The sequence below is a fragment of the Poecile atricapillus genome, chromosome 3 (genome assembly GCF_030490865.1).
Source record: "Poecile atricapillus isolate bPoeAtr1 chromosome 3, bPoeAtr1.hap1, whole genome shotgun sequence".
Taxonomy (NCBI): domain Eukaryota; kingdom Metazoa; phylum Chordata; class Aves; order Passeriformes; family Paridae; genus Poecile; species Poecile atricapillus.
Genome location: NC_081251.1, coordinates 41,934,057 through 41,950,015, shown reverse-complemented (window position 1 = coordinate 41,950,015; position 15,959 = coordinate 41,934,057). Strand labels below are relative to the sequence as shown.

The 15,959-nt window shown below is 35.8% G+C and overlaps 1 protein-coding gene across 1 annotated transcript in view; it reads left to right on the top strand.

Moving 5' to 3' along the window:
* The window catches only part of ASCC3 (activating signal cointegrator 1 complex subunit 3), a 253,573-nt gene that overhangs the window by 10,866 nt on the left and 226,748 nt on the right, over window positions 1–15,959 (top strand). Inside the window, exons 2-4 of the mRNA XM_058835623.1 lie at window positions 3,246–3,389; window positions 4,082–4,232; window positions 7,058–7,641. Of these exons, the coding sequence (XP_058691606.1) occupies window positions 3,300–3,389; window positions 4,082–4,232; window positions 7,058–7,641 (825 nt within the window). The 5' untranslated portion in view covers window positions 3,246–3,299. The remainder of the gene's footprint in view (window positions 1–3,245; window positions 3,390–4,081; window positions 4,233–7,057; window positions 7,642–15,959) is intronic.

Here is a 15,959-nt window from a genome sequence, read left to right as displayed (position 1 = left end):
AGAGAGCATAGGAATTCAGTGAATTTCAAAAGGATGTGTCTTTTACAGTAATCTCTATAATATTTCAGGAAAGAAGAGAAAGAAATGGTTCTGTTATTTGCTTGTATTAGAAACATAGGAAGGCCGGGAGTTGGAGGAAAATTTGAGCAGCTGGGTGAAAATATGAAGTGGAAAACTTCTTTAGTAATTTTTGTTACCTTTGTGGTATTGCTAGAATTTTTTTTAATGTCTTGCTTTAATGAATAAAAACCTGCTGAGATTATGATTCATGTTTACTTTCAAACAATAAACTTTGCAATGTTGCTTACCTGAACTCTGAGTATAATCTATCTTTATGTTTTGCTTTCTCCTATAAAAAGTTTCAGTGTTAAAATCACACTTGTTTTTAAAAGAAGTAAAATAGACTTTAAAAGTTACTTTCTCTCATCTTCACAAAGCTTTAGAAGGGTGGATATTGCTCTTTTTGATTTACGAACAAGTTTGGTGGAAAGTTAAGTGTTTTAAAAAAGAGGCAGGAAATCTGAGATTGTTCTAGGAATCATTAGCAGAATGCACTCAAAATGTCCTGACTTGAACGGGGGTGGAAGAGGAGTAGAAATATTGTTACCATGTGAAGTCACACTGGTATGAAGGTTAAATTCCATTCCATTTGTCCTACAGAGATGATTTAAGATGGTACCTTTCTCATACTTTTCTTTAGGGGGAATAGGTAGAAGGCTGGAGAAAGTTAATCTTTTATATGTGGGCCCTGGTGAAGACGATTTAATTGCTGCTGCCTTTTAGTTCCTTTTTCCAAAACCAGCAGATCTCAGCAGGATCATTTGGTAGTTCAGATGTTTCAGATCCACCTGTGGGCAAACAGATGCATTTCTCTTGAACCAGAAGGAATTAGTTACCCTTATGATGGCTGTGGAAAGACAAGGAGTACCTGATCCACTCTAAAGGCAGTGTGATGCAGGCAGGTATCTACATAAGGAGGCTTTATGTGAAGGCATATAATGTATTTTTTAAAAAATAAATATAAATTTACACTACATCTTATATAGGGCCGCATGATTTTTTGTTTAGAGCTGGCTCTAATATGTTGCAGAATAATAGCCAAAGTTCAGAAGTTTTACCTTTTCTGTATTAACAGTGGAGTAATTAATAGCACCTGTCCCCTGCATTCTGTTTACTAGCTGTTCTTGCTTTCATGTGGTGCCCTGCTGAGAGTGAGTGTTGTGTATGAGAAGCGAAGGGGGTGTGTGAAGTTTGACTAGAAATGAGATGCAGAAGCCTTTTGCGACTGCTCTGCCAAACCGGGCCCCTCAGACACCCGCAAGTTGTGAAAGCACACAGGCAAGGGTGGAGCAGCACTTACTAGTACAAGATCAGGGTTGTAGGGCTTGATTTGGCTCTTTGGCCATGCCTGTGGTCAGGGCAGTGTGCATTTGTTTTCTGGTGTTTCAGGTTTTCTATTTCAGGAGCTGTTAATAAAGGAATTGAATAAAGGAGAAAAAAATATCTGTTTAAAATTTAGTTTCCTATTAAATGAGCCTGATGGAGATGTTTTGAAATTTATAAGTGGGTGTGAAAAGTGAACTTTCTATAAGGGTGTTCTAAGTTTCATAAATTACTGCACATGGTATTTCAGAAAGGACAATTAAAGTAGTATTAAAGTTATGTTGTTACTTTTCTTTATAAAGGCACATAATGCTATAGAAGAAGGTATTTGAATGTAGGTATAAAATAGGTAAAATGGACCCACTAGGTCTAATAGCTAATGGCAGTTCTGTCATTAGAACAGTGTGAGAGTGATGTACCCTCAAAGTCTGGACACACTGCTTCCCTTCTAAAGTGGTGACTTTATGTTCACAGGCTATTTTCACTAGGAGCTATGATGGTATGAATTACATGTCATATATTCACTGAATATATCAAAAAAGCTGCAATGATGTTTGGCTCTGTCTGCTTCCAGGCTTGAACACATGCTCTCTGTGCCCTTCACAGTTAAAGATTTAGTATTTCCAAATTGTGTCGTTTCTTTATTATAACATTTGTCTCCAAAATATCAGCTGTTGTAAAATCATTCTCAAAAAGCATCTCAATGCAAGGTGGGAAAACAAGCAGACCTGACAAATCAGTGACATTTCTCTTTTTGTGACTGGAATCATCTGGATTTCTTTTGTGCTGTATTGCAAAGCTGATAGCTAAACCACAAATGCAGTCATTAAATAAGGGAAAATGTTAAGGATAATTAGATAAAGGCAGAGAGTTCTGTACTATATGACTTGGGCGGTGGGAGTAATTTTATTAACTCTGTTACATGTTCTTTAAATTCTGGGTGGACATTGATCTTCAGGCATGCTAAAAATTATGCAGATCATTAGGTTTGTAATGGTATCGTTAATTGTTTCAAAAATAATCTAAATCTGTGTCTTATCTGCTACCATCAGAAACTGGAGCTGTGCGTTAGGGTTCATTAAACCATGAGGCTTGGAAGAAGCACAATTACAGACAGAGGACAGCTGTGTTTTGGTGCATAGATAGGAACCTGGTCCACAGAGGAAATAAGACTGCACGGAAATAAGCTGTGGTTCTGAAGAGAGTCCTGCTCTAAGTATGTGCACTCCTGGTTGTGAGATGAAAACATCCCAAGGCACAGTGTTTTCAGTTTTCCAGTAGCCTTTTTTATTCCCTTTATCTCTTATAATAAATAGTTCAGTGCTATGCCTTTGTCAATCTTTATTTCCTGCCATAATTTTCTTTCCCTGTTTTGCTGGTTAAAAATGGCTAAGCACTTGTCAAGAAGGATACCTCTCTCTGCATCAGTGCCAGAGGCTGTTAATGACCTGAAAGCTCCCAGCATGGGCTAGCTCAGAGGAAATCTTCCCGTAGGTTGTAATCACTTACTGCTATTGGGAGCTAAAGTTCAGTTACATAGATTTCACTATCATACTCAGTGTTAGGGGTGCTAAAGAAATAATTGCCACTTTGCCTCATTGCCGGTAACTTTTATGTAGGGAGGAGAGAAAAGAACCACCTGCTGAGTGACCTCTGCATGTTGCCATTTCTTGCCTCTGCTCTGTGCCTTTCACCTCCCTTTTATTGAATTTTGATTATCATCATTTTAAGAGTTTCTTTTAACTGGCATAATTGAAGTTCCAGCCAAGTGCTGCTAGCTTGAAAAGGTCTTTCAAGTTCATGATGCGAGTTTGTATTTATTACATTAATAAAGCTATGCTATTTGTTTTGTTCTCATCTAGGTACTTGAACTGGGATTTGATTTCTCATCCTATGGATCACTGAATGAGTAACAGATGGCCTTGCCTCGTCTTACAGGCGCTTTACGCTCCTTTTCAAATGTCACTAAACATGAGGATTACAGTGAAGAATTAGCTGACTTAACGGTAAAGCCTTTTTACTTTTACAAAGCATAGCTATAGTAAGAATCATTTGTTTTCTTCATTTGCATTGCTATTTTATAAGAGTTGGCAAACAAGAAGGGCAGTGTGTAAAGTTTCCTGTACATTCCTTCATAGTGTCCTCAGTCAAAATGAAATTTGCTATAGCTTTGTGATTTATACTTAGCCTTTACAATCATGATGTGCTATATGGAAAAGCTTGCTTGGTTGTGTTAATTTGTCTTTGAAGAAATTGGGCAAGGCTGGTGTGCTTTTAGGTCTGAGCTGGGAAACCAAAAATTTCCCGTCTAATATTAAATTTACTGAATTTAGGTACTTCTTTTGCTTCATGAGAAACAATTCGTAAAAGCAATAGATGCCTTGTGGCAAAGTGTGAAATGAGTTTGGAATCTTGGGAACTGTAAATCTCTTGAAGTTGCGAGAGTTTGGCTTTACAGAGAATTTTGCTCTGGAAAGAGTAAAGTAGTGAAAGAGTGTATGTGCTTTTGCATATTCTTCTTTCATACACTCAGGAAAGAGTCTAAAGATCGGGTAAAAGGAAAAGTGCTTGCAGTCAGTACCATATAGTGACTGAATGCAATTAGGAGGAATTGTTCTTGTGTGGTGTTTAATTTTAAAGGAACCTCCATATATTAATTTGAAATAAATTAAAAAGCCCAAATATTTTGCATTTCCAGACTAAAAGATCAAAACTACATGCCCAGTTGCTGAAGTCTGATCTTACCTGGAAGAAGATAAAGAAGTTTGTTGATGACAATTTGGACAAAAAAGAATACCAAAGTGTAAATGGTGATTTAAAAACTATTTTACAAGCTGCAAAACAAATAGGTATGTTTTTGTTCTGTAGTAGTCTAATAATACATTGTTTTATTAGCAGGTTCAAGTTGCTTTCTGCCTGCATACTTTACTAGTACAATTTTGGTTCTACCTTGCCGGTTGAAATATCTTTGGAACTCCATTTAATCTGATGCACATGCACACAATTTGGTCTTCTGTTTTATTTTAAGATTCCATTGTTATATGGATATTCTTACTTCTTTGATAGTATTGTTTTGTAGAGTGTGGCATGGTTTATGATTGACAATTATTAAGCAACACCAACTGCTTCTTTCAGAATAGCAGTACTCTAAGAAAAGAACAATCCTAATGTTGTCTGCTTTAATTCCACATAATTGGTATAATGAAAAATTGGACTGCTGTGCAGGCAGATAAAAATGTAAAAAATGTTTTCTGCTTGAAGTGTTTGGTGTTTAGGAGAGAAATAAAAATATATTTCACTCATCTGGAATTAAACTTTTAATACTGAAATACATTATGGCAAAGAACCTGTGAAAACTTAATTTTGATTGGAAATTTAGTTTTTGATTGACAGACTAAACCTAATACAGCTTTTACTTTTAGCAAAATTCAACTTCATCAGCTCATAAACTGAGCGCATGGCTCAAGCTCTTGCTGTCACATATTTAAGGATTTTTCCTTTCAATCTCATAGATATATTTCCTCCTTTTCTGATTATTTTTCAAATATCTCGAATAGAACCATTGTAAAAAGACAGAGAGAATTAATAAAAATAAATAAATTTGTCTGGTTTTGGTTCTATAGACCAGAGATTTTTATTGCAATACAAATGTTAACCTGCCACACTTAAATTTCTATTTCTTGACTAATTTTTTGAAAATACCTAGTAAATTGAGAAAGAAGCCAATGTCTAAACCAAGGCTTTCAAAAAAGGCTGGGCAAGTTATTCATGTCCAACATGTGGTAGTAGTCAGTTGTGCTGCTCAAGATGCCTTTTAAAGCTATTAATTGTTGTAAATGGCTATTGCTTTCTTGAGTCATCAGAAGTATACTTTTGAATATTTCTCAAATCACTGACAAAAAGTTTTAAACCCGGTTTGTACTGTTAGTAGACATTTAACCTCTTTGGGCTGGAGTTTAAGCATGTGGCTGCTGTCTTTCTGAGACAGGCCTCTGGGGAGGGCCACTTCTCTGCCCTAACCCAGGTACCTCTCCACAGATTTCAGCTGGCAACACACAAGGCTTGAGGGAAAGTCATGCAAGGTGGGGATGAGTTTGTACCAACTGTCAGTCCATGGAGTTAGTAGGAGAAGGTGCAATCTGTATTGATAATAATAGATATTGATTGAGAAAGCTGTTTTAAATATCTACTGTGTATAGTTAATCACAAGAGGTACTGGACTAAAATGTTGGCTGGCAAACAAAACAAAAAAACAACAAGAGTAGCTTCTAATAGTGCATCTCTTGCCATGTTGTCTGGCTTATTTTGTTGAGATGTAAGGAGTGGTATTTTCTCAAGACATGCTTTCGCAAACAGGAGATGTCGATAATGGAGAAGTACCACATAATAAACTAAACCTAAGAGATTTTTCTCAAATCCTTCAATTTCTCTTTTGGTTTAGTAATCTTTACTTTTGTTCTGAGACAAGTGACTTTAAATAATAATATGTATTTGTATGTTAGGACTGTATGAGTGAGCAGACAAACTACAAGTTTTTAGATGTAGGGTTTTTTTTTTGTGCTTCCTATATAACTAATGCTAAAAGGGAGGGGCTGAACAACATTTTTCCTCTGAGACCTCTTTACGTATCTATTCTATATGTGTGCATCTTCATGTCGCATATCTTCCATATGTAGGTATCTAATTATCTTGTAAATATCACCTCCAGTCCTCTCCTTGAACTTTATAGCTTTTCAAAGTGCACCACAGGAAGATTCAAGCTAAATACTGAATTTGTAGCCTCCTCCATTTAATTACATGCTACATTTCTAGCTACTCAGCCTTGTTCCATCTGCTTATGCTAGAAAGTTTTTGGTCTTTCATATTAGATTGTGGGGAAGAAACCCCTTGCTTTTTCTGGTGTTAAACCTAATCTAATTTGAATCAAGTCACAAGTAAAAAAAATTTTGTTAGTTGTCCTCATTTAAAATGAGTAAAAGCCCCAGAGTGCTGGCTGGTTTTGTTTAGGTTAGGCTTGGTGACTTTTAAAATTTTGTAAGAAGTGACTTACTTGTTCATTGCATGGAGTTTTCCTTATGTTTTCCTTGACTACCTTTGTGAATATTTGTGTAAGAAATACATTCATGTTTTTATCTAATAATATATAGTTTGTTTGCATAACATATTCTGTAGATAGAAATCTAAATTCATACATTTATTTGCTTTAGATTTTTTGAGCAATTTTTCTAACTTAGTATATACTTAGAAGTAATTCTACTGGGAATTACTACAAGAATTCAGTAATTCCCAGCTGAATTCTTTATATTTTTCTGTTATGAATATTCAGATTAGGCAGTGGGTAAATACTGAGACAAAGTGGAAATTTGTAAATGTTAAGTAGCTTATAAATATACAATTGAGTTTAAGACCTCTAGCAAGTTTTTTTCTCTAGCTTAGATAAGAAAGCGCTGATAATTCTTGCTATAAATTTTTAGTATGTAAAAGGATAATGAAGACAGATGCTTTGTTATTTAATATCTTTTATAATTCAGTACCTTGCAACAATTCTTACTTGTGGTCTTCTTTTGATATCTCTGGTGATGAGACTTAGGGCAAGAATTTTAATACAGTTACATTATAGGTAATGAAACTCTTAGTATTAAGTATATTAAGTTGCATTTGATTTTGTTAACAGTTGGAGCTGAAAATGGACAAGAAGCAATTGAAAGTGGAGCTGTTTTTCTTTTTAAGACATTTCATGGGAAAGAATGTGTTGGCCATGATGAGACAAAGGTGATCAAGCAGATGTTTGGGCCATTTCCATCATCATCTGCTACTGCAGCTTGTAATGCCACATCTCGGATTGCCTCTCACTTCTCTGAAGAGCAGCTTAGAGCCCTCACACAGTTGGCTGAAGAGAAAAATGGTGATAACAGAGTGTTGTTTGGTAAAAATATAGTGTTTTCATTTGACATGCATGACTTGGATCACTCTGAAGAGCTGCCTGTGAATGGTGAGACTGATGCAGAGAAAAATATAAGCTTAGATTATAACAAATTTTTGAATAACCAGCTGAATCACTTACAGAACTACTGTGGGGAGAAATCTAATCTCAAATCTTTGGAAAAAATAGATGATTCTTTTTTATGGTGTGAAGTTGGAAAGTACCTGAAAGAATCTCAAGGAGGTAACCATGGAGGGCCAACAACAGAAGACCTCTGCTGCACTTTGTATGAGATCCTTGCTTCTACCAAAAGTGCTGATGAACTTCAAAATGAGGTACATTAACCATACTGCATATATGTGAATGCTACAGAAATATAGGATAATTTCATATTAGTTTATGCTAATATACTTTATCCAACTGTTGTCTATGTTGCTTTTTTAAAAAATCTGTCTTGAGAAAATATAATGGCAGCATCGTCATTTACCAGGGAGAAGAATGGAATGGCAACAGTTTTATATGAATAATCTCTTTCCCCCACAATGGACAGGATATTTTTTTTAAGCAGAACCCGGTTTAAGCTGCATATAAAAGTGTGAGGAACTTGCAAAGACAAGCTGAACTTTCTTAAACAGGTTTCATCTCCAGTTTTAGAGCCTCCCTGTTTCTGGAAGGCTGGTGGTGTTACTTTGAAATTTTGTTATATCACGTCTGTTTCTTTCAATGAGGGAAGGGGATGACTGGGTTTGTAACAAGAAGGGCAGAGAAGATGTGAGGGAGAGGTAACAGTTGCTGGAGTTGAAAGACAAGCATAGGAGTAGAAAGGGAAAATAAATATGATTAAAGCCTGGAGAGGATGTTTTCCAGGTGTGTGCACAAGAGATGATTGGATTAATTTAGGCAAGGGAGAGCTGGTTTTGAATGGGGAAGGAGAAGCATTCCTGCAATTTGGTATTTTTTTTTTCCCTCTGGACTTTTCTGTTATGTTTATTTTTCCTAATTTGCCCTGCTTTCCTTCCCTGAAAACATCCAGTGCTTAAATTCTCAAACTGACTTTTCAGAAAGATTAAATTTGAAAATCTACTATTGAAATGCAACTGATAGTAGGAATAGACAGTCCTATGAAGGACGATATAGTGAAAGTTTTCAGGAATTTTGCCATTGCAGTTGCAGATTCTTCTTAATAAAAACAGTAGGTGATAGAGAAGAGAACCTGTGTAATTCATTTTAGGTTTAGACAACTATGTATGGCTGTCTAATATGCAATGGTATGGTTTCTGAAGCGCTATTATTGTTTTATTTAGTAATCAGTGGATCACATTTTGGCTGTCATTTGAGATTTCTGGACATGTATATTTCTTTATAGATCCTAAATATAAATGGAATTTGGTCTAATTTCTTCTGCATTGAAATATATTTGAATAATAATACCTTAATATGTGTCTGCAAACAGATTCATATTTTGGTTGGTCATACTGAGGGAAGACACGTGAAAATGGAAGACTGTCGTGGTTTTGAACCAGTAATTAACAAAAAGGGGAAAAAAGGATTATTTATTTTTTTTGCTGTGAGATATGGATTAAAACAAGAGCAAATCAGGCATAACACTTAAAAGGAATAAAGAAAGTTTATTGACAAACTACAAGAATAAGAACACCAGAATAAACTTTTAGAAAAACTGTTTCTCACTGCTCACCATTCTTTTGTTCACATGACAACAGAGACAAAAACTTTATAATTTTGATGGTTTAAACAGTCCCAATTCTTTCTATAGTCTTTTCCTCAGTTTCTGTAGAGAAACAGAAGTTCCTTTCTGTTAATTTATGGAGTTTCTCACAAGAAAGCTATTTTGTTATAGTTTTCTGTTTCCTTGATATCAGCTTCTCAGAGCTGCTGTTATCAAAGCTCACTCCTCCCATTGCACATCACTCTGAAATGTGTTATGGGTCATGATGTTTAGGGATAGTATTTTTTAAGGATAAGTTAGTCAAAGGCAAAAAGTATTTTTCATCTGTTTCTGTGCGCTTCACTAGAAAACAGTTTTCTCATTGCCTCTCAAGGCTTCAAATCTCTCAGCACTTCACTATACCACAATTACTCTGCTTTTTACTCAAATTTACACTTTGAACACTCTATTCCTCCCCATACACTATCATGAATTAAAGGAGTTCTTTTCAGGACTTCATTGTCCATCCCCATAGTTTTAACAGAAAGATATTTCAGCTTAATTAAAGCATCTTCTTAATTCTCTACCTTTCTTGAAGTTTCTTTTCTTTCTTGCCACTAGTAGTTTATAAAGTCTCTTTTCATGTTGATCACTCTCCTTTTCTCTCTCTGGATAAAAAGATTAATCCGCAAGTCTCATCTGGATAAGAAAGAGTTAAAATCTTGCCCAAGCTTTTGTAGATGGTTCGGTGATTTCTGCTGAACAGGAGCTGGAGCCGTCTGTGATGGAAAGTTCCTCATAGCTGCTCTGGAGAGCATAGTCACCGTCTCTGCTTGCAGCAGGCTTAGAGCTCTTCTCCTTCTTCACTCGGCAGTTTTCTGGTAAATTCCATCACGGCAAAACCTGCAGCCAAGCCAGGAACCGGCCTGGCCCGGCTTGGCTCGGAGCAAGCTCCCGCAGGCCCCATCTCCCGGCTGGGAGACGAGAGACGCGGCAGGCCCGGCCCGGCCCCCGCCCGCAGCCGCATGGCCTGGGCAAGGGACTGGAGGCCAGCCGGAGCTCTGCTACCTTTCACAGCCAAAAAACAAAGAGAACTACAGAGTTCTGGTTGTACACTTTAAGGTGGGGTTCACAAGTTGATTCTACTTTTCAATGGCTAAAACTGCTGTCAATTCTCAGCAATGACCGATAATTGGTCAGGAGAAAAGACTCCCAGCAGTCCCCAGCAACTTTAACTTTCTTAAAGGTAAAGTAACCCCATGACAAAGACTGAACAGGTCTTGGATAAGAAGATTGGATAAAAAACTTGTGTGTCAAATGAAATACAAAAAAAAGTATATTTGTGAAAGGGATCTGAAGTTTACTAATTGTACAAAGATTTAACTTTTTTTCCTAGATTAGTGACTGAAGACATTTTCAATATCATTATGGGATATGCAGAAATAATTCCATACTTCTGCATAATGCCTGCTTAATGCTTGGGTTTAATTTGTAAAATGTTAAAGGAAAAGCTCTAAACCTTTGGCTTGAAGCAAGAAGAAGTAACTTTTTTCTTTGCAAATTTATGATGATAATGGATTGCTAAATCAATTGGCAGAAGGTTCAAGCTATCAGTTTTTATGTAGGTCATCAATAAAGACGTCCTTTCCATTAGTTCCTGGATCAAAGAATTCTTGGCAAAATTTCTGATTTGATGGCTTTACAGAAGTTTTAATTTGAGAAAATGAAAAAATTGCTTGCCAGTGAACTGAAAACTAACTTAGCAAGAATTATTTCTTTCATTTCCATCACTAGAGAGGAAAAGTATTTCTTCCCTGAAGTGTCTGAAAACTGCATTTTATTTTTGATTTTTAAAAACTCCTAGTAATAAAAAAAAGATCTCCACATTCTCATTATTTTGGCCCCTTTGTTTCCTTTCCTTGCAACAGTCTTATTTCATAGCTCATTGCACAATGTGGGGGTCAAGGAGAGAGTACAACAAATTTGAACCTGATCACCTTTTGCTAAAAGCTAGCTGGCATTTGTATTATGCTCTCTGTAGGCATAGTCATTACTCGAAAATTTCTTCTGGGCTTTGGATTTTACTATCACTTAGGGATATATATATATATATATTTTTTTTTTTTTCTTATTACAGTAATTTTGTTTTGGTGCCATCATTAAGAGCAGATGGTGCTTTTAGACCTGAAGATAACCCATTTCTAGAACTAGGTCAGAGGCTTGCCATGTGAGATGGCATAACAAGTTGATTGATCATGCATACTGAATATCCTACATTTCCTGGTGGAATGAAGCTTAAGTGTCTGTGAGCTACAAAATATATTTTTTCTTCATAAACAAAAAATCCCAAAAGCCAAACCAAACCCAAAAAAAATAACCAACCAAAAAACTTCAACCAAATCCAAACAAAAATAAACAAAAAAACCACACCAAAACCCCCCCAAAAAGAAAACAAACAAAAAAGAACTATTGATATGAAAGGATAATTCTTCATAAATAATAGATAAAAATCCAGATCTATAAAACATGTTATGTTTTAAAACAGGAAGATACCACTCTCTGTTTATTATTAAACAAGAAACTAACATGATTGTGGTGAGGATATTGGCGGGTAGACTGATGTAAGACAATTTCATTTGGTCCTTAAACAAATTTTATTTAGAATATGAACAGTTTAGATAATTTATGGGGTGGCATTCTGTTTTGGGGTCTTTTTGTAGAGGATATATAGGCACACATATATGCTATTTGGGTTTTTATCTACTTAATGAGCTCTACAAGGAATTGAAATTAGTTGCTTTCTCCAGCAGTGTGTAGTTTATATTTAAAGAGGTTGGTGAGGTAGAAGAAATACTTTGTTCTTTGCTTTCACTATTTAAGAATATTTCACTCTTCCTTTGGGACATTTTGTTTGTCTGGCATATCACTGGTGACTCTTAATTAGAGGAAAATTGATTGTTATGATTGGAGTGATATGGGAGTTATAACTTATTTTCTAAGTGTTTGGGACATGTGCTTTTCATTGGGGACGTATAGTAAAGCTAAATGACAGCTACACACTTTCCATGGTGTGTCAGGTTTTGTTGATGAGCATATGTATTTTTTTTGATGGTAATGATGCAGTAATAACATCATTATTTAAAAACAAGAAGAAAAAGCCAATCACCAGCTACAGGGTTTGGCCAATAACTGTTGTGTTTTTTATTTTTATATTTTATTAAAATTTAGTATTTTAATCAAATTAATGCCTACCTCAGTTTCTAGTATACTATGAATGAAGACTGAACCATCAGAGAGCGTTTTAGCAGCTTTGCCACCTAGCATCTCTCAGGGTAACTAGGAAAAAGTTGGAAGAGTTTAGTCCCTCTGATTAAACCATGCTATTCTTAGAGGACAGATGTCTTTCTTCTGTGAACTTTTGTCTAGTTTATCTGCAAAATTTTTCTGGATTTTGTTTTCTCTCTCTGTTTTTACACTAAGGCAGAGGTACATTATCCCTTTATCATAACAAAACAGAAAAATATTTCCTGTAGAGATAAAGTAATAAGGGGAAAAAAAGAAAAGGCAATCAGAATTGTGTTAAGATCTTATTTATATGGCATCCATTATGAAAAATTGTGCATTTTACTCTTCTTGACACAAGGCAAGAACTTTGCCCAAATAAAATTAAAAATATTAATGTCATTTAGCAAATTAGATTAAATGGTGTTTCCCAGACAAAATCACTTTAAATGCTGTATAAATGACTGGAAGAACACTAGGTTAAGATATGAAACAGCAGAACTGTTTCAAGAAAACTACAAGTTTGAGCATTATGTAATAGCAAATATATTTACTTGTCTCTATATATGATGCACTTAATTGCCCACTTAAAAGCCCAGGCACAAGGCTTCTTTTGTTTGCTTTATAGTTGTGACTGTTTCCAACTCTCTGCATTAAAAGGTTAGCATGTACACATACTGTGGCATCCAGGGCTTCTATCAGTAAATAAAATCCAGCTGCATTGCAAACTGTCATGGTGTGAAGTAAACATTGTTTTTTTATTTCATTCCTAAAAATAATTCATCACTCTTACCAAAAATGTGAGAGATGTTTTCTTCCTTGTTGTCATAAGCACCTAAAAATAGTCAGGTAGTAAAAACTCTAGTAAGAGGACAGAAGGTAGTAATGTGGAGTTTGAAGCTTCTCAATCCTTCCTGCAAGGGTGAAAAACATTAATTTCAAATCAAAGTAGACCTGAAATCAGAAAAGTTTGAGTTGTGGGATAGAGGTTTCAAATGATGAAAAAGAGGAGGTCATGAGCTGGGCAGCACATCTTCCTGTATGTATTCCTTATTAGTTCAATCCAGTAATATGCTCTTCATTAGAGCCAAAAGGTTATAGCTTTATTACAAGTTCTTTTCATACTTACTTCAGAATGGAAGTTAATAGATTATTTTGTTGCTTGATTAAGTAAGATTTTTTTTTTTCAGTGTGGTGTTTGTGTGCCTCTGAATGCTTGATGTAGCAACAGATTTTTAGAGTTTTCCCTAGTCTTTCTAAGTGGACCCCTGTTGTCTCTCAGGCTTCTGCCTGTAAGATTTTTTTAGCTGCCTTTGTCATTGGTAGCAAGCTAATGGTGGGGTTTTTTTTTCCACTTGAGTTCATCTACATTTCTTTTGTTGCCTTACTTTAATCCCACCACAAATGTCTGCCAATATGCTTTGTTGGTTGAACCTGTAGATGCTCATGGGATCAAGAACAAGGGGAGTTTAACTAATTTGTCAATTCAATGAACTGGCAGGAAGCTCCTCTGTGTCTGCCACCAGCCTTTTTGCAAAAGTACAAGAGAGTAAAGGAAAGCAAAATCTGTTTAAACTGTCACAGAATCTAGAAGACATCTTTTCTCTCAGTGATGCACTATCCTCAACTGAGGAAAACTCATTGACAAAAGAATGTGGGAAAATTTGTCCCAGCTTCTCCCCTGAAGGCTACTCCAGAGTCTTGTTGCCTGCATGTTTAAAAAGAACCCTTGTTTTCTGGTTTTTAGCTTTATTCAGGGGTGGTTTTGTGATCACTCTTCTCCTGTGCTGTGATACAATTGTTTTTGTTTGGTTTTTTTTTTACCAAAGTAGTTTTAAAAATGAGCACCAAAGAACTGTGCTCGTAACTTCCTTTTCAGATGGTGCTATGCCTTTTAAACACTGCCTTCCCTTTCATTTACCCTTCAGCAATTCCTTGCCAACTTTTAATTCTTCTATTAATGCTTATCTTCATGCTTATCTTCACAAGTTTAACAAGTCCTCATGAGGAAAATTGCAATGTTTTAAATGAAGTCCAGATGTGAGACAACTGCTATTTATTCATTTTCTATAATGAAGTGTTAGACTAAATGATGTATTATGAGTGTACCCATGCTATGTTTATGCCATTTGCCAGTTACCTGAATGTAGTTTTTTGATTCTTTCCCAAATATATCTCTTTAACTTATCTCAAATAATATTTATATTTTCTTATACACTGTTATTGCCCTTGTAGATGTGTGATCCCTGGCCTTCGATTTCATATCAGTTTCTGGAGATTTATGAAAGATTACATTACACTCAAGCTGTTTTAAAGGTGAACTCTGAATTTGGTTCCTAGCTTCAGTGTGATCATTTTTATATCCATACTCTATTCTCTTTAAACACTTTATCCTTATATCCAAAATAACAATCTAACCGTAGAAAAAGTTTAATTTTAATTTTAAAATTTAACTGAATTAAAATATTATTAGTAACTTTGAAGAGTCAAAATTTTCCTTTCAAAAGGGAATTTTGTACTGCAGTAAGGGACCTAGATAGTCAAGTCAGCTGGTCCATGGAACTCAAAGTGAAAAACATGCATGAACACTTGCAAAGGAAAATTTGAAATTGGTGAAAAATACACTAAAATTATTTCCTGATGTAGGGACACGAGCCAATTAATAGAATCATAGAACACTACATTGGAAGGGACCTCAAGGATAATTTGTTCCAATGGTTCATGCAAAGATGTGGTCTAGACAAGATGGCTCAGCACCCTGCCCACCTGAATCTTAAGTGCCCAATGCTGGTAAATCTACATTTCTGGAAAGAGTATTCCAATGAGTGATTTTTCTCATTGTTCAAAATTTTCCACTTGTGTCCAATAAGAATCTTTCCAGCATTAACTTGTACCTATTGCCCTGTCCTTTCCATGGAAATCCTTCTAAATAGGATTCTTGCATCTTCTGTACAAGGCATACTTTAAGTGCTAGAACACGGTGATGAGGTCTCCCCTAAACCTTCATTTCTCGGGGCTGTACAAGCAAGTTCTCTCAGCCTTTCCTCATATGGCAGGCTTTCCAGTCTTTGGATCATCTTTGTGGCCTTTCTCCTGACCCTCTCCAGCCTGCCCACATCTTTTTAATGTAGAAGGGATAAAATTCAAACACAGGATTCTAGGTGTGGCCTGGCAAGCACTGAGTAGATTGGGAAATTGACTTCATTTTCTGTGCTGGTAATGCCCTTGTGAAGCCACCCATCATCCCATTGGCTTCTTTGCCACAGCAGCACAATGTTCACTCATGTGTTCATGAGTTTGTTGTTCACCAGGACCCCCAGCTCCACTTCTACAGGTCTGCTCCCCAGAGCTGGCTAGATCCCAGCCTGTGCTGCACTCCTGGGCTATACTTACCCTTGTTGACCTTAATAATTGCATTTCAACATGTTTTCTGGATACTTTAAACATTTAAGAAATGCAACTTGACAACTAAGTTTTCAATGTGTGTCTAGTCTGACTTTGAGCAGTACTTCTTTCTTAACCTGGAGAATATACAGATTCCCATATCTTACTCTGTTATTAATAGTGTTTTATTCAGAGGTATACTTGGTTCAGTTTGCTTATAAAAAGGAGAACAAACACAAAGCAAAAGCTATGAAAACTGTCTGTAGTTAATACTTAAGTATTAAATCTTCTTAATTAACATAACACTCAGGCATTTTATTG